This window comes from Macrobrachium rosenbergii, chromosome 27 (genome assembly GCF_040412425.1).
Source record: "Macrobrachium rosenbergii isolate ZJJX-2024 chromosome 27, ASM4041242v1, whole genome shotgun sequence".
NCBI lineage: Eukaryota > Metazoa > Arthropoda > Malacostraca > Decapoda > Palaemonidae > Macrobrachium > Macrobrachium rosenbergii.
The window spans coordinates 34912009-34928990 of NC_089767.1; the positions used below are offsets into that span (position 1 = coordinate 34912009).

At 36.4% G+C, this 16982-nt stretch overlaps 1 protein-coding gene across 12 annotated transcripts in view; it reads left to right on the top strand.

The window, feature by feature from the left end:
- Positions 1-16982, top strand: part of LOC136853605 (kielin/chordin-like protein) — a 55616-nt gene that overhangs the window by 27119 nt on the left and 11515 nt on the right. For 6 of the 12 annotated variants that reach the window (XM_067129358.1, XM_067129363.1, XM_067129366.1 and 3 more), the window contains exons 2-16: positions 389-523; positions 932-1048; positions 1642-1818; positions 2876-2998; positions 3696-3869; positions 4271-4393; positions 4712-4864; positions 5990-6097; positions 6891-7026; positions 7498-7653; positions 7822-7967; positions 8514-8711; positions 15353-15466; positions 15772-15907; positions 16394-16506. In XM_067129358.1, coding sequence (XP_066985459.1) covers positions 389-523; positions 932-1048; positions 1642-1818; positions 2876-2998; positions 3696-3869; positions 4271-4393; positions 4712-4864; positions 5990-6097; positions 6891-7026; positions 7498-7653; positions 7822-7967; positions 8514-8711; positions 15353-15466; positions 15772-15907; positions 16394-16506 — 2109 coding nt within the window. Of the gene's footprint in view, positions 1-388; positions 524-931; positions 1049-1641; positions 1819-2875; positions 2999-3695; positions 3870-4270; positions 4394-4711; positions 4865-5989; positions 6098-6890; positions 7027-7497; positions 7654-7821; positions 7986-8513; positions 8712-15352; positions 15467-15771; positions 15908-16393; positions 16507-16982 lie in introns of all 12 variants that reach the window. The other 6 variants (XM_067129356.1, XM_067129362.1, XM_067129365.1 and 3 more) reach the window with 2 other exon arrangements.

Here is a 16982-nt window from a genome sequence, read left to right on the forward strand (position 1 = left end):
TATCATTATAGTGGTTGGTCGTTAACGTCATCTAAATATTCCTCAAACATCATATTTTAAAAATATGTTTAACCCTGGGTCACATCATGGTAAATGGTTAATCATATTCACTTTATTTTCCAAGGTGGCGTAAATTTATCATCGACTTTGTAAGAACCTTAACGTCTACCCTTTATTTAGCCTAGACTCAAGTTACATCATCTCGAAAGTCCTAATCACTTGCTATTCTAGCAATACCCTAGTGTGCCCACAGGTACCCCAGGTGATCACAGCATCTAATTACAAATCTTAATTGATATATTTAACAATAAGCCTAAACTACTACAGTAGATATTCAGAATAAAAATTTAATGGACTGAAATCACTTATAATCTCTCTCTCCTTCCAGCAACTGGCTGCAAGGATCCATCAGGCTGCAACCCCGAGCTCTCTTGTGAAGGAGACGGTCGCTTCAGGTCCAGTTGCAACTGGTGCCGTTGTGTAGGTGGCAAGAGCCTTTGCACCAAGAGGGGTTGCCCTCCTGGTAAGTGTCCTTTCGATACATTTATTCAGTTTTAGTCATGTTCCTTGAGGTACTAGTTACGTTCCTTGACAGCCGTCCTTAACGTCCTAGTTACATTCCTTGACGGCAATCCCTAAGGTACCAGATACAGTACATTCCTTGATAGCACTCCTAGTTACAGCCCTTGATAGCACTCTTTGAGGTACTAGTTACATTCCTTGATAGCACTCCCTAAGGTACTTGTTTGTTCTCAAGGATCCAGACCTAGCTAGAACCTTCTGCGGAACACTTCCACACCCTCAGCTGCTTCAAACACTTACACAGAATCGTCGGCAGCATGTCAAACCCTTTTACACACACAGCATAAATCGCACATTAAATAGAGTGGATTTAACCGGCAGAGTCAACCACAAGTTCTCCAAATTCCAGGTCTCGCCGAGCGTCTGGAAAGCGAACCAGATTGTGAGGGGAACGTGACATTCCACAGAGAGTGCAACACCTGTAGCTGTGTCAATGGTAGAGCAGTTTGCACGACGAAGCATTGTGGTAAGTACCTTTTATTAACAGTTTTCCTCCAGATGCACTCACTTTTATTTCGTGAAGGCCGTGATCAGCTGTTAGCTATGTCAGATGACTGATAACCAGTGTATTTGATTTCCAGTCTGAATGCCTGAATTATTGATGTCTAATAGATTTCTCACATATATCTGATTGCACACTGTTTGGATTTAAGAGTAGTCAGTAAACACTTCCGCTCCTTTTCAGTGACCTGTTAACTTCATATACCCTTTTATGATAATAAAAACTTCTGCTCCTTAACAATTTAAACAACCATTACACAAATATTTGCCTACTTTATAAATGATTGATGGTTAATCATTTTGATTCGTAGAAAATATAACTTGAAATATAACTGCTATGAACTATACTTGGTAGAGTATGTATTTTCCATATTCCATTGTTATTTAGATTTGTGAAGCTATTAGAAACTCAAGATTTTAGTTTTTCTGGTAGTGCTTGGTAAATAATTTAGTGCATATGACAGCTATGTACTTCAAACTGAAACATTTTATTTTGTAAACGTACATTGTAGAGGAAGGTCACTGTATTTCACCATCACTTCTTCCTCTGTTTGACAGGAACCCCTGGTCCACAATCAGCGATCTCAGTCACTGTGACTGAGGAGAGAGATCAGAGGAGTCCAACTGACACTGAACCTGAGTGTACACCAGGTTCTCGATGGAGAGCTAACTGCAACTGGTGTTCATGCAATGAATTAGGCCTAGGGGTTTGCACCAAGAAAGGATGCCCTCCTGGTGAGATAATATTTCATCAAGTAGAAGTTTAAAGATATTTCTTAGTAATATAATAATGATGTATTTGAAAACCTGTTAGCTTGTGACTGGCTGACTGTTTTTGAAGTGGATTACCCGAGTCAGATTATGAGAGGAGAGTAAAGAGTTCGAGGAAATATTAAGTTGATTTGTATTAAGTAATCAAAATATAATAATTTCAAATATGTAGGTGGCCTTAGAAGAAAAGTATATCTTAGTTTAACCAGACCGCTGAGCTGATTAACAGCTCTCCTAGGGCTGGCCCGAAGGATTAGACTTATTTTACGTGGCTAAGAACCAGTTGGTTACCTAGCAACGGAACCTACAGGTTATTGTGGAATCCGAACCACATTATGACGAGAAATTAATTCCTATCACCAGAAATAAATTCCTCTAATTCTTAGAACAGACAGTTTTGGTTGGTTTCAGTGATGCAAGATAAATATAAGCCTAAAGGTTCATTGATCGCAAATTATCAACCACTTCCCATTTGTATTGCCTAGTTCGGTCTTAACATCTTTAGTCTTATGTAAATTTTTAAATTCTGACTTTCTTAATAAATTTGCCTAAATGCATTGGGTTAGTAACTTGGTTCCAAGGGGCAGTTTTTGTATTACAGTATATTCCAAACGTACTCCATTTACAATGTACTGTATGTTACTCATTTTCCAACTTCAGCAGTATACTTTGAAGAGTCTAGAACAGACACTATTGCACTGCACTACTTGTTCTTTTGAAAACCAAGGCTTTAGGGCATTTGATGTACAGGCATAGTCTGTGCCCTCACAGAATTTGTGTTATATTCACTGGTATTCATCAAGAAACTTTAGGGCCGAAGCAAGATCAGTTAAATGAGAAATGGGTGGTCCCTTCTACTGCACTGTAGAAAATGGCTTTGTGCTGTTATGAGGAGCTGAATTAAATCATTACAAGCCTCTTAGAGATGCTGTTTAGGTCTCTTATCTGTTGTTGGTATTACATGCAAAGCCGCAAAGCTAAAGATTCTTTTTTCAGTTGAACCTAACAATATCATTAATAGTCCCCACAGATGAACAGAGGAATGAGCCAGACTGTGAAGGAGCATCTCGTTGGAGGGAGGACTGCAATTGGTGTAGTTGCATTGATGGTCGAGGCCTTTGCACGCTGAAGGCTTGTGAAGTAGGTGAGTGTTGTCGTAACTCATAAGTATTAGCCTGTTGTTTCCTTTCACATTGTATATAGTTCTCAGTAGAATTATGTATTGAAAAGCTCTTATTGTATTTCTTCATGCAATATGTTCCACTGGCCGCTGTTAGGAAACATCTGCTGCATTGGTATCTATTGGAAGCCTATTGTATAAGTAGGCAGATTCTTGTTTCAAATCCACATTTTCAAAGCAGTTTTTGTATCTCAGAATTCCAATACTAATATTAAAACAGAATGTAAGGTGTAACACAACCTCAGCTTTGGTGGACCAATTGAAATGATCTGTCTTGGGCTTATTTCCAGTTTCTCTTTAATTAGGTTATCATGAAAAATTATTAATCTTACCTAAAGACAAAGCAGATACTTGCTTAGGGCCTTTTAAGGCTAAACATTCTGCAGTTGACATTTATTGGACCTTTTTTATCAATTTTATTAGCTTTTTGCATGAAAATTAAATATTCCTAGACTACCAAGATAGAGCAAAGACTCAGATGTAAGTTGGCCTTTTATTTGTGAAAAATATGTATGGCTTATTTTCTGTTCTACAGTATACAGTATATTCCTCTGGTTTTAAAGAAATTCTTTTATTTAACCGGTCTCCATTTCAATTTTAGTTCCCTGTGACCCAAAAATGAGGATTTATGCAGTTGCTTTATTCATTTTTTTATTTTCAGATAAAGCTCTGCCTCCACCAAGTGACACCTCTGTTTCAAATCCAAGTGAAATCCCAAAACCCCCTGAACGTGAGATAATGTGTACCAATGGTTCACGGTACAGAGACCAATGCAACTGGTGTTCTTGCACTGCATCTGGCGTAGCGATATGCACCATGATGGGTTGCCCACCAGGTAAAAACTTTGGATTATATCAGTTTAAATGTTTATTTTTTGGAGTAGCCTAACCTGTAGATCCTTGGTGATTATAAGATTTTTGTTACATGTTTGTCATGGGAAGTAGGTTTTTGTGGCTAATCAGTGTTATAAATTATACAAAAAACAGTATTGTTCATTGTGATTAAAGAGCCTTATGCAGTTTTAAAGATTAGGGTGATAAGATTTCACTCTGAAATCAACTTTGGAAATTACTATATATACATATACAGTATATATATATATATATATATATATATATATATATATATATATATATATATATATATATATATATATATATATATATATATATATATATATATATATATATATATATATATATATATAAATATAAATATAAATTTCTGCTATTACAGAAATTATGGAACACTTTAAGAATGAGCCAGAATGCATTGGGGACTCTAGATGGAAGAGAGACTGTAACTGGTGTAACTGCCTTAATGGAAATGCAGTTTGTACTTTGAAAGAATGTGTGCTAGGTAAGCTTCTGAGCTGTAATATTTTTTTAAATTAATTCTGTCTTGGTTTAGTGGTTATATATATCATTATTTTAAAAAAAATGGTTCGATAGTAAAGTCATTATTTTGCTATTATTTTTAGTACTCATGATATATTTGACTGTTTTTGGTAAGCTGAAAACTATTTAAGATACAGTAGTGCATTGTGTCCATATTTTGTGCATGTGAAAACTGTATTTTTGGCATGTGAATAAAAGGACTCTTCCCAGTTCTTTTTAGTTATCTGAGGTCATTAATTTTCCCCACAGTGTTTTAATAATTTTTTCTACATTTTTAAAGAATTTGATGAATCCAGCGTCGTCACACGCGATGACAGCAAAAAAGAACCATTGTGTACCAAAGGTTCTGAGTGGAGAGAGCATTGCAACTGGTGTTCTTGTAGTGAGACAGGCACACCACACTGCACTGAAAAGGCTTGCCTGATGCCCCCAGGTAGATGTTCGTTCAGTTTTGAATCAGCCAATGGCTTCATTTGTCTAGAAGAATCTTCATAAGCTGATGATGTTGTATATCAGGATGCAAGACATCTTTCTTTTATACTGTAGAAATCATAGGGAGTTTATTTATTTTAGATACTGTTTGTACTGTTGTCCATTCAGTTTATTTTTCAACAGCTGTATGAGTCTACTCCTGGCATACCACTACCCCCTGCGAGTAGCTAAAATCTGCGAATACTTAAAACCCCTCTAAAAATGCTTATAACTGCCTATTTTGATAGTTCAGAACACCAAAAAACCCTCCAAAAATGCTTATACCTGAATATTTTAATAGTTTTATCACAAAAAGTGCATTTAGTCATGAAAATATGAAAATACAGTAATTTGTGAATATTTCTCTATGAAAAATACCGCAAATAGGCAAATTTTCGGTGAATAGTGTGTACATATGTTCCATAGGGAAATCCGCGAATCCAGAACTGCGAATAGGCGGGAGTCGATTCCACTGTACTGTACTTGCCTTTTTTTTTTTTTTTTTTTTTTTTTTTTTTTTTTTTTTTTTCTTCTTCTTGTACTTTGCCCTCAAACTTGAACCTTCCATTTTTCCAATGTTTGTCTCATCAGTCATTTTGAGCCACAACTATGAAAATCTGAAAATTATTCCAATTTATATTTTGGTTAAATTACTCATTCACGTACTATTGGTAAAAATTAAGGTTTTATATTTTTAATTTTAGTCTGACACCACCTACCTGCTACTTAAAAGTACTGTACAGTATATGCCTAGTGATTCATAGAACTTTGAAAAGTTAAATCTGTGTCGTCAGTTACTTGTGATAAGTTTAAAGTTTAAGAGAAATAATGTTGTGTAGTTTAATTGCTTAAAATTAGGGTATTTTCTGTTACATAAGATAAAGCTCTTTGCTGTTATTACCATAAAATTTATCGATTAACCAGTTTATGAGAAGGCTATTTCGGGACAAAGAATCTTGTAGCTATCATGCTATTTTATGTAAAGCTGCTGATTCTCCTGAACTGATTACAGTAGCGTACAGTGTCTGTTTATGGTTTACAAAGCCTTTACTGGAAACCTGTTAATCTTCTAAAATTGGACTTTCAGAAGAAATTAAGGATCCAGAGTGCAAAGGGAATGCTCAGTGGTATAGAGATTGCAATTGGTGCAGCTGTGAAGAGGGAAGAGCAGTATGTACTGAAAGAGCATGTGTAGGTGAGTTGCAACTTTAAAAAATAATATTTACTGTTTGTCTTGTATTTCGAAGTATTATCAGATTGATCCAAGTTTTTCTGGTAACAATTTATTTATCTCCACTCTCTTCTGTCTGAACTTTCGTCAAGCATAGGTCTTCATGTGTCCCATTTTTCTGTGAGTTCCTGGGCCTTCCTACAAAGCCTTTACCCTAATATGTCCATATCCACTGCTTTTGTGACTACAGTAATTGTTCCTCATCCCTTCTCTTCACATGTCCAAACCGTTTCAGTCTTTGAGATCTGTGTTTTTTCTAGTCTCTGGAGATCAGATCTCACCACTGATTAGTCATTTGTAATATTATCTTCCCACTGTATACTCCAGCCACAACATAAACATTCACTGGCCACACCTTTTCAAAATCTCCTCCATTTTCCTCATTGGTACACGTTTCAGCTGCATAGAGTACTGTACTACAGGGCTTATGTACCCAATGTGAGTCCAAATTTGCTCTCTCTCTACTAATGAGACATTTTTATTTACCAGTATTTTAGTTATCTGTCTCCGTTTCATTGATGCTGCAGCTACTCTTCTTTATCACTCTGTCAACTTCTGCTTCACAGTCCAGTGTGACCCCAAGATAGCAGAAATGTGTACCCCTCCAAAGACCTGCCCATATATCACCACAGGATTCTCATCTGCCCTCTCATCTCCATTTCATTTTGATTCACTTTTCATCAAAATTAATTTTTTATGTATTACAGGTACTTTAAACTTAATTTTTCTGTTTGAAAGTATTTTTCTCTGATTGAAGGAGATGCATCAGATACCTGTGTAGAAGGAGCAGTTTGGCATGTTGGCTGCAATTCGTGTGTTTGCAGGAATGGACGTTCTTTATGCACTGAAAAAGATTGCCGACCAGATGGGAGCACGTGTTTGCCTAACACCAGGTAATGTCAGTAATTTCTCAGTTGTTTCTTGCATATTTTATCTAATTTCTCATCATTTATTCATCTCAAATCTCAATTTTTTATACTTCTATAATGTAAAGTAGAATAATGAGGTCACAAAGTTACGTTTCTGGACCCCCTTACGACTTGCTTAAAGGATTTGTTTTTAAAATATGTAAGAAACTGGGTCAAGATAAAGTTGAAGAACTTGGACTGTGTGGAGGTGAGACAAAATGGGAATGGGCGAAAAGTAATTAGCAAAATCAGTGTGACTGGGATTGAAGAGAAACAATGAAGGACCTTTTTTTCCCAATAAATAGTGAATTACACCATTTTTGGGTAGCTTTTCAAATTGTCCCATTTTTAACTTTCCCATTTTTAATCTTACATAAAAACTTCCATGTTAATTTGTTTGTGGATTGTAGTCCAGTACCCTGTAGTTTTTTAATTCTTGTGTTCTATACATTGCAGATGGAAAGACGATTGCAATAATTGTTTCTGTGGAGATAGCCGCCAACCAGTGTGCACCAAGATGTTGTGCACACGTCCCTCTCATTGTTACCTTCCTCCTATTGAGCTGGATGGGCCTCTCTGTGAAGGTTTCCAACGGAAGTGGACATTTGACAGGTAAAAATAAACAACCCTGAGAAAAAATGGTGCCCGAATTTGAGACGTTATTTTACTTTTCCAATGGTTATATGCAGGTAGTTAATTCTTGAGTTTCTGCATACTGTATTGCATTTATATCTTACACATACTGTATATATTATTTTATAATTGTAATCTGCTTTACAGTTCAGCCCGTCAGTGCAAGAGTATTGTTTATGGGGGATGTGGAGGTACAGCTAATCTCTTTGATTCAGAATTCGATTGTCTGACGTCCTGTCTCTTTCCTTTGGGTGAAGGAAGTTTGAAGAAAGGAAGTGGTGTGAAAGATTTAGGTCAGTATGATGGAGTAGGTAAGCTTCAGACTCATGTTTTGGGAATAGTTATGGTAACTGTCACTACCTCTGTATAAGTCTCGTCCTTAGGGGTCTTTTTTGAGTGGGTTGAGCATGTTCAGTGGCACTGTTCTTTTTTTGAAGTCTACCTCATGTGCTAGGGTGCTTCCTGTACTGTTAAAGTCTATTTTACAGTGAGTGGGTTTGTATAAAAACTTGTTTTATTGTAAAAAACACTCGATAGTGCCCTTAAACGAATAGTGAGCTAGCGAACCGTACCTAATATAGCATACTGGTGGAAGTAATTACAGATTTTTACAAATGTCTCTTTAGGCCCCGAGCTGCATTGCTTACTTTCCATTCATTCCATTTGGTCTCTTCAAAATTTTTCCCTCATTAAAAACTAATCCAGTGTCCCACCACTGTTGAGAGTCAAGAAATGTGAATCAAGTCGGGTTAACAACCTCAGTAATATTATGGTAATAATCTAAATAATTCAGTTAATATTTAAACAAGTTTATTCAAGTGTATAATATCTGTTTACAGGTGTAACCAGGAATCAGAAGAGGTGTCTCTTACCAGTGGAGGAAGGACCTTGCTTTGGAGCCCTGCCGTATTTCTTCTACAACAAAGTCACTGGAAAGTGTGAGAGCTTCACGTATGGAGGGTGCCGAGGAAATGCGAATAGATTCCATTCCTTGGAGGAGTGCCAGGAAACATGTGCCGGCATTGCTCCAGCAACTGGTACTATCACAAGATTTACGTAAAGTTTTAGATCTGGAGTGGTGCTTGAAGCATGAAGTAATATCACTTATAGGTTTAGGGTTATTTCTGTCTGTAGACTTACCACGTTTGCTGTCATAGTTTCCACAAATACATTTAAGGTATGTATAGTACAGCATGATAAGACAGTAGGTACCTGGTAGTAAGAAACACAAAAATTAGTTATACTGCTAATCAAGCAGACTGTTCTTATAGCTGCAGCTGGTAAATTATGTGAATGCTGGACAAGTCATTTCATAATCTATTGCATCCAGTAGAATATAAGGAACCTTGTATTATAACACCAAGGGGTAATTAGTGCATGTGTAGTGTCCATAACCACAGTGATATTGTCATTGCAGGCTGTGACAATCAGTTCTGTATGGCATTGACAGATTTTGTTTAGAATTATGAAAAAGAAAGTTTTGTACAACCCCAGTTTTAGATTTATGCTGGTGCTATGGATTTTTCACAAAACTGTAGATCATCTGCAGTGGAATGTAGCAAGGTAACTTTTGATAAATGTTACCATAAGCCTCATGATCAGAAAATTGAATTGTTGCTCTTTGCTGTTTTTATATGAAAAACCTTGTACAGTTATGTGAATTATCCATAGGGCTGTGTGTAGTACAATGGTTTTAAAGTATCTGGGACATTTAATAGAGTTTTATATTTGTACAGTAGTGCTGTCATTTGTATTATTAAAAGAAGTACATTTTTGCATGAATTCTGTAGGAAACTGTGACAGAAAAGCCTTTTGTTTAAGAGTCTTCTTTTGAAACTGACAATTGCAGATTAGTGGAAGTTCACTGTACATTATTAAAGGAAATTCCATTGCATGTGGACATTGCTACATAAACTAGCTGTTGCTACATAAACTATCTGTACAGTACTGACAAAAATCACTAAATTTGCAAGAGCATGAGATGTTGCTTACAGAAGCTGTATCCTGATTTGACTTGGTATTCGGACTCATATTTAAGTAGAATGGAATAAAGGTGATTTTGGCATAAGGTTTATCCCATACCCTTGTTGTTATCTATGGTTTGAATCATGAATTGGGTTGGAGGTCTGCATAGTAAGTACATACTAAATATTCAGTTAACCTAAAAGTCAAGAATTAGCTTTTGTGTAGGAAATTCAGACATTATATGTAGGTGATGGTTTATCAGTTTGGTAAGGTAAGATGACACTGTATATCCTATGATGTTTACTGTGTGGAATTTATCATTTTCTTTAGTCATATCCAATACAGTATTTATTTAGTTTTAGGAGGCACAACATCCCTCCCCCTTTCTGATTGGTAAGAATCAAAATATTAATGAAAAGAGAAATAAGAATTGAATATTAGCATTTATTATATTAGCTTCCCTGTTCATGCCTTTGAGGGTGGACAGTGAATGAACAAACAAACTCACACCGACCGATGCTTTCCTGATTGTGTGTATGAGGGTGGACTGTGAACAAATGCACGCGCACGTGACCAATGCTTTCCTCTTTTTGCATCACGTTAGGAAGCAGTGCGTACTTGCTGTCAGTTTTTTTATATTTGAAAAGAAACATTGTTTATTTGCTTAATATTACATATGTAGGATGTGTATACAGTATTTTACATATCTCGTAAGCATAAGTAAGTATAGGTATGTACATGTATTTTTAGAAGCAATTCATCATGCAGATAGGTATATCTGAATTTGAAGGATAAGTGAATCAATATTTTGAATTGAAGGATAATTACAAAATACTGGTTAGGATGTACTATTGAGTACCTTACATAGTATGGAATTTGCCATACTATAAGCCGTGTGAGTTAGCCATAGGGTACCCTGTTGTTTAGGTTACCTGTTAATCTTCGTTACTTAGCAGAATTTTGTTACTGGAAGGAGCAGGGCCCCGAGCTGTTGTTTAGTTGAGGCGCCACAGAAACTAGGAAATTGGATCAAGGAAAAGAAAAAGTAGACACAAAAAAAATATAAAAATCTGTGTCCAATCAGGGCAAAGTTGTCTAGATTCTCCCTGTGACCTCCCCTAGAGCTCATTAAGACTGTTCATCATCATTATTTTGAATGACAATAAGTAGATGGCAGTCAGAATGGAGGGTTAGGGTAGGAGATAGAAGTGATTACGCTGTATGTTTATTTGTAAATATTTGTGCTCTCTGCAGCTTTAATTGCAGTATCATCACTAACAATCTTTATGAGCTAGCAAGTCATTACTTACAAAGCAGTAAGTATTTTGCATGGCTAGGCTGTAGCTTAGCATGTGTTCCTTGTATTTTTGTGGTCACAGTTTGGAAGGAAATTTTTAATTTTTTTTTTTTTGTTAGACATGCCAATGCTGTAAAATTCATGAAACTTAATGTTGGTATGGCAGGTAAGGCATACTGATTTCTAACCTTAAATGGTGAAGCTTTTTTCCCACTATTTGTTAAGAAAGGGAAGTTTTCTTTGCACAAAATTTTATGTATATTAAATGCAAACTATTGCTTTAACAGTTCTAGGCTTCAACACAAAAGGATGATATGTTAGACTGATGTCGTCTGGCTCAAAGGTAAACATAGTTGGAAACATTCTAAAGGATATTTTTCTTGACAACCTACCAACACATTGGACCCACTTGGTCAGTATGAAGTGTTTGAACAGGGCTAAAATAGCCAATAGTACATTTCATTCAATTCAGCTGGTGAGAGTGAAGTTCCCCTTGACTAAACAAGATGGGTACTGAAAACTTTGAGACTGAGAGGTAAGTTTAAAGAGTGACAAACCAAAATTGGCATCAAAGTCTTATAGATCTGATAGTGTTTTCAGTCATGTTGTAGCAAGACCACAAATGTGGGAATGTCAGAGGATTCCTAAAGTATGGACTACCTGGCAATTGGGTATATTGATGAATTCAAAGTGAAAGGAGGGTGTATCAATTACCAGCTTTTAGTGTGTTTGATTTTAAGTAATAAAGACATACCATGGCAGACACAAAGGCCAAAGTAAGTGCAGTTTGAAAACAAAGTACTGTTTAGAGAAAATTCTTAGGGATCACAGGAAGGGGACTGGTTCCTTTAGATCGTGAGGGTAATCCTTTCCCTGCTAAATTCACTGAACACAAGTTTCAGTTTAGGGAATTTCATGAGCCTGAAGGGGGAGGCTTAATCAGTGTGTGTGTATGTGTGAATGTGTTTTAGGTGTGGGCAGAAGCTACTGCATTATTTGTAATGTGGATGATGTCTCTCACAGACCCCGAAGACCTCCATGAAAAAGGGGCACAGTAATATAGAAAGATGGGAGAAATTCCCTTTCATGGGACTACTTTGCTCAGTACATTTTAATGGTAGAATGCAGCCATATATTTGAAGAAAAAAAAAACTCAAGAAGGTGACTGGACAGCCTCCAAGGCTTTAGGCTGGAAGGCTTGTAGATTCTGGAGAGCACTGGCATAAGGGCAGGTCACTTAGGATCTTCTACTGGGAGACAAAGGGGTCCACATGTTATTCTTGTTGGGGTTACTCTTGGGCAGTTAAAGTTAATCCAAGATTAATGGGTACAAGAAGACTTCCAGACCATCCCACAGGAGTCATGCAACATTTGTCTTCAAAGCTGTTGCTTCTAGAAAGAGGGGCAATGATTAGATTATTTCAATTTCAGTAAAGTTGCATAGGGGTCCATGTGAGAGGTGTCCAAAAGCTCAAAATCTCTTGTAATCCAAGGGATGTAGTAAACACTTGTAGATCATCACTCAGCACACTGTCAAGAGACCACCAGAAGTTTTGTCCACACAACTTTTTCACCACAAACAAAATGGGTAAGTGTAAAGTCATTACCGGATTCTCCCATGGGAGAATGTAGAGCTAAGTTACAAAGACTCTTTCTAGTTAATATCCATTCTTGCAATAAGAGCCCTTACTTGGGCAGCGCCACTGTCGGTAATAGTGGTAGTCTGCCATAGTAGTGTAAATGCATAGTCAATAGCCAGTATAGATTAAATTTATAAGTAGAGTTGATATACAACACTGCACACTGTATCGTATGTACATAGAAAAGGCAATCTAGTGTATTGCGACGCTTACATTTTGCAGAATGTGGAATGAGAAAACATACAGCCTGATGATTGTGAAATCGGAGTCATTGCAAAGAGACCTGACTTTATGTGGTAACTATAAAAAGAGAGCACTTTAGTCGGCCATAATGGAAATATTCAGTATGCTCATTCTGAGTAGGCTGGAGAAAGAAACATAAAATGCTTACAGATGGACAATGGTTCTAGAAAAGGCAGGAGGTGCATGGATAAAATATTTTAAGACATTGTGCAGCAGTGTACATAATTTAAATATCCCTCTCTGAGGGCTTTTGTTGATTACAAGAAGGCAAGTGACAGTAGTTCGCTTCAGAGAAATGTTACATTACCTTTTTTTTTTTTTATTTTGCCATTTGCATGGGTTTTTAAATGAAACTAGTGGCTGTAGAGAAAAGAGAAAGTTTAGATGGGAGTAACAACAGAAACTTGAAACACTTGAAATATGCATATGTTGCTGTTTGAATCTGTAAAACACCGCAATACTGTACGTACTGTATTTACAAAGCCTGTTTAACAGAATAAATCATGAATCTTGAAGGATGGGACTTGAGATAAACTTAAGAAAAACAAATAATGAAGACAGAGTATGCATGAGGGGATTAAATAGTTAGATGAAGAAGGGATTAATGAAGTTGAATCTCAAATATTTAGGAACATTGATATCTGATGCAGGTACTTACGAAGTTAGTAAAATATTGTAAAAGGCAAATCAATAATAGGCAAGCTGAATAACATTTGGAAATCAAATAGACAAAAATTGCATACAAAAGTAAGATTATACAGTACAGTACTTAGTTTAATGTAATGTGTTGCTTTATGGATATGAATCATGGTACAGTGAAACTACCTTGTTTTTTAAAAATTAGTTTATTAAAATAAAACGAAGACAATTAGGGTCAGATGGCAGGATAGGGTGGCAAGTGATACCATACAGGAAATTTGGGTAGTTAAATATATAGATGAGATAGTAATGGAGAGGATAGCACCACCCTGGGGAGAATAGTGTGTGATGGTGTCAGATGGGCTCCTGCAAGCATCACAAGAGTTGGAAGACCAGACATACATACTTGGATGAGAACTATGAGTGGAGATTTGTAAAAGCCAATTAAAGAAATTAGTTTCCATCCAGGATAAGAACATAAAGTAAAAAGTCACCAAAGCAAGCTGCAGTTGGTTACATGTCATTAGCCTAAATCCTCTTAGGGGAGGAGTCAGTTGTGGATTAATACTACTTTCAATAAACTAACAGACCCTGTCTGTTAGTTTATTGAAAGTGCACCAACTTATGCCACCAAGTGGGCCTAGTTATCAAAGTGGGTTAAATCAGACTTACTCCCTTCCAAGATAGCTGTCTACTTAAGAATGGAAGTTGATGTTGTGATCAACCTAGGTTACTCAACCCTAGGCAGGGTGTACAGGTGGCGGACATAAAGCATGGTACTCTGTGTATATGTGAGTAAATTTATATTTTATGGAACCCAGATTGGCTGACTACATAAGGTAAAGCCTAGAGCCAAAATTGTTCATTGGAAACTTGAAGTAAAAAATTGCTTGTTTGCTTCATAAAGCAAAGATGAAGCATCATGAGGAAACAACTCATTTGACTGGTATATGATTAAATGAAGCTATGTTTATCTGAGCTAACAGTGACAGATTAAGGACTGAAAGATTTGCTTAATAAAACAAAGATGAAGCATCATGAGGAAATAACTCTTTTGACTGGTATATGGTTAAATGAAGCAATGTTTATCTGAGCTAGCAGTGTGAAAGATATGTTAATAAGTTCAAAGTCCAAGTGTGAAAAGTAATCCAAGCTAGGTTTGTCCTTTGACAGCTGTAAATGTTATAGCATTTGTGTAGAGTTTTGTGTTTGACTTTACTTAGATGAAATCCTGGAGATTTAGTGTAGGCCCACTTATTAGAATATGCCATTCAGTGAGGTAATTATTGCAGTACCAGTACATATAATATCATTTGGACCAAGGCCATGATTGATGCTTTGGATGGAGATATTTACTTGGGAGATTCGTGTGATAACAGCAGATGAGAAACTGTAGTAAATATTCACACCCAAAAACCACTTTGCATTATGTGATCTACTTGTTTTGTGTGATATTGTATGAATGGTGGGTCACGAGAAGTAATGAATAATTATTAACAGCCAAGTAGGCTGAGCATCAGTCATTATTCTGAAATGAGGGGCTAGGCACTATCCGAGACCAGCATTTTCATAATTATCGTAAGGACTGTTTAGTTTCCAACTGGATACCCTTTTGGCTATTAAAACAATATCCCTGAGAATTGACTGGATTTCCAAAAAAAGAAACCAGATATTCTTTACTGTTGAAGCATTATTTGCATATTTATGAACATTTGCTCATGTGGAAAATTTTATATTTAATGCCTACAATCCCTTGCACATGATTCACTGTTCTTTCTTATGATTTTATCTTTGCATACTGTATCCCATTTTAACTTGTTATTAAGAAATTGCAGCTATGTCAAAATATGCTCTACCTCAGATGGTTTTCCTTGATTTTTATCTCGTATTCCAGATGAAACGTGTGACAGATCCCAGTGCCCATGGAAACGATGGGGCCATTACCTTGCCAAGGGGTGCCTTCCGCAATATGATAGCGGTGCTTGCTGTCCAACCAGATTTTCATGTTGTAAGTGGAAATTTTTGCTCTGGAAAGGAAGTGCATTGCCATTGATATTTATAATTTCATGACATAAAATTTATTTAATATTTGACAACTCATTCGAATGTAAGTGCCCGGTATTTAAGATAACTGCCTTTTTCTCTGGTTCCCAAAACCTTAACTTACTTGGATTATTTGTAAGGAATATTTGTTGTCATGTAACTGGAAGTAGGTTAACCCTTTTGTACACTGACAGTTTTGAATTTTTCCTCAAAGTTAATCCCAAGAGTTACATTGTCTAAAGTGAATACCTCATTTTTTATCTCACTCAGCAAGTTATGATGAGTCACTGGGAAATAAAACTCAGTGCTTCTACAGAAATAGAGCTTATGATATAGGAGAGAGATTAGAAGTTTCCGATGATTGTTCAGCTGGCTGTCTTTGTGCCGAATCATATTCTGCCGAGTCGTAAGTAAACAGTTGATTTTAAAAAATCTGTTGCAGAAATACTACTATTATTTTGTTAGGTGTGTGCAGCAGCAATAATTATGTTTAAGTATTAGTATCTATATGCTATATAGCTGTAGTACAGACACCACCCTACTGTACTTACAAAAACGAGTTACATTCCGGACGGCTGTTTGTGTTGAATTGTTCGTAAGTTGCGTACTGTATGCCTGTCTAAGTACAGTTTGATATAAAGTCAGTACAGTTCTGCACACTTTTTCATCTTAAAACACAATTCACTGTACATACATACAGTCTTGTATTTTATAGAATAGGCACGCAGAACAATATTTGAACTTGTTTGTGGTAAAGGGGAGCGCTCTGAGCACAATTTTAATTTGCGATCGCATTTGTTTATATCTGAATGTTTGTAAGTAGGTTTGTGTCTGTAATTTTTAAATCAGACTGCAATTGATACTTTTGTAAAAGCATGTTATGTATTGGCAGACCAGAGATTCTTTGCGCGTCGGTCGAGTGCCCCGACTTATTCCGTCCACACCCACCTGGCTGTCGCCCACTGTATCGGCTTGGGCAGTGTTGCGCTTATGATTATGACTGTGGTTAGTATTGTTTACATGTCAGTACAGCAATTCCTATCCTGTAAAGCTTTTTTTGTATTTGAAAGACTTGATTATGATTTATACAGACTTCCTTGTATATCTGTTTGACTTGAAATTATTTAGGTATATCATTGCAAGTTCATTTTCTGTTTTATGTTTCTTTAATTCAGTTGAAATTTTTCCTATTGACTGCTTATTAGCCAGTAAGATGCCGATTCTTTTTTTTACTGTGCACTTGACCACTGATCCTGAGGATACTGATCACAGACTTCTTTTGTTTTACAATGATTTATATACTGTTTTACCTGTCAAAACAGCTACTGTACTGAGGTAGGAGGACTTACGATTCAGTGCAAAGAGTGCATGCTAGCAGAGGTAGTAAAAATGCAGGTAATCAGTAGAAATGTTGGATGATACTTAGATGGCCAAGTAGCAAGTGACTTTTATTATGTTAGACAGAGCTACAGCTTGTTTTT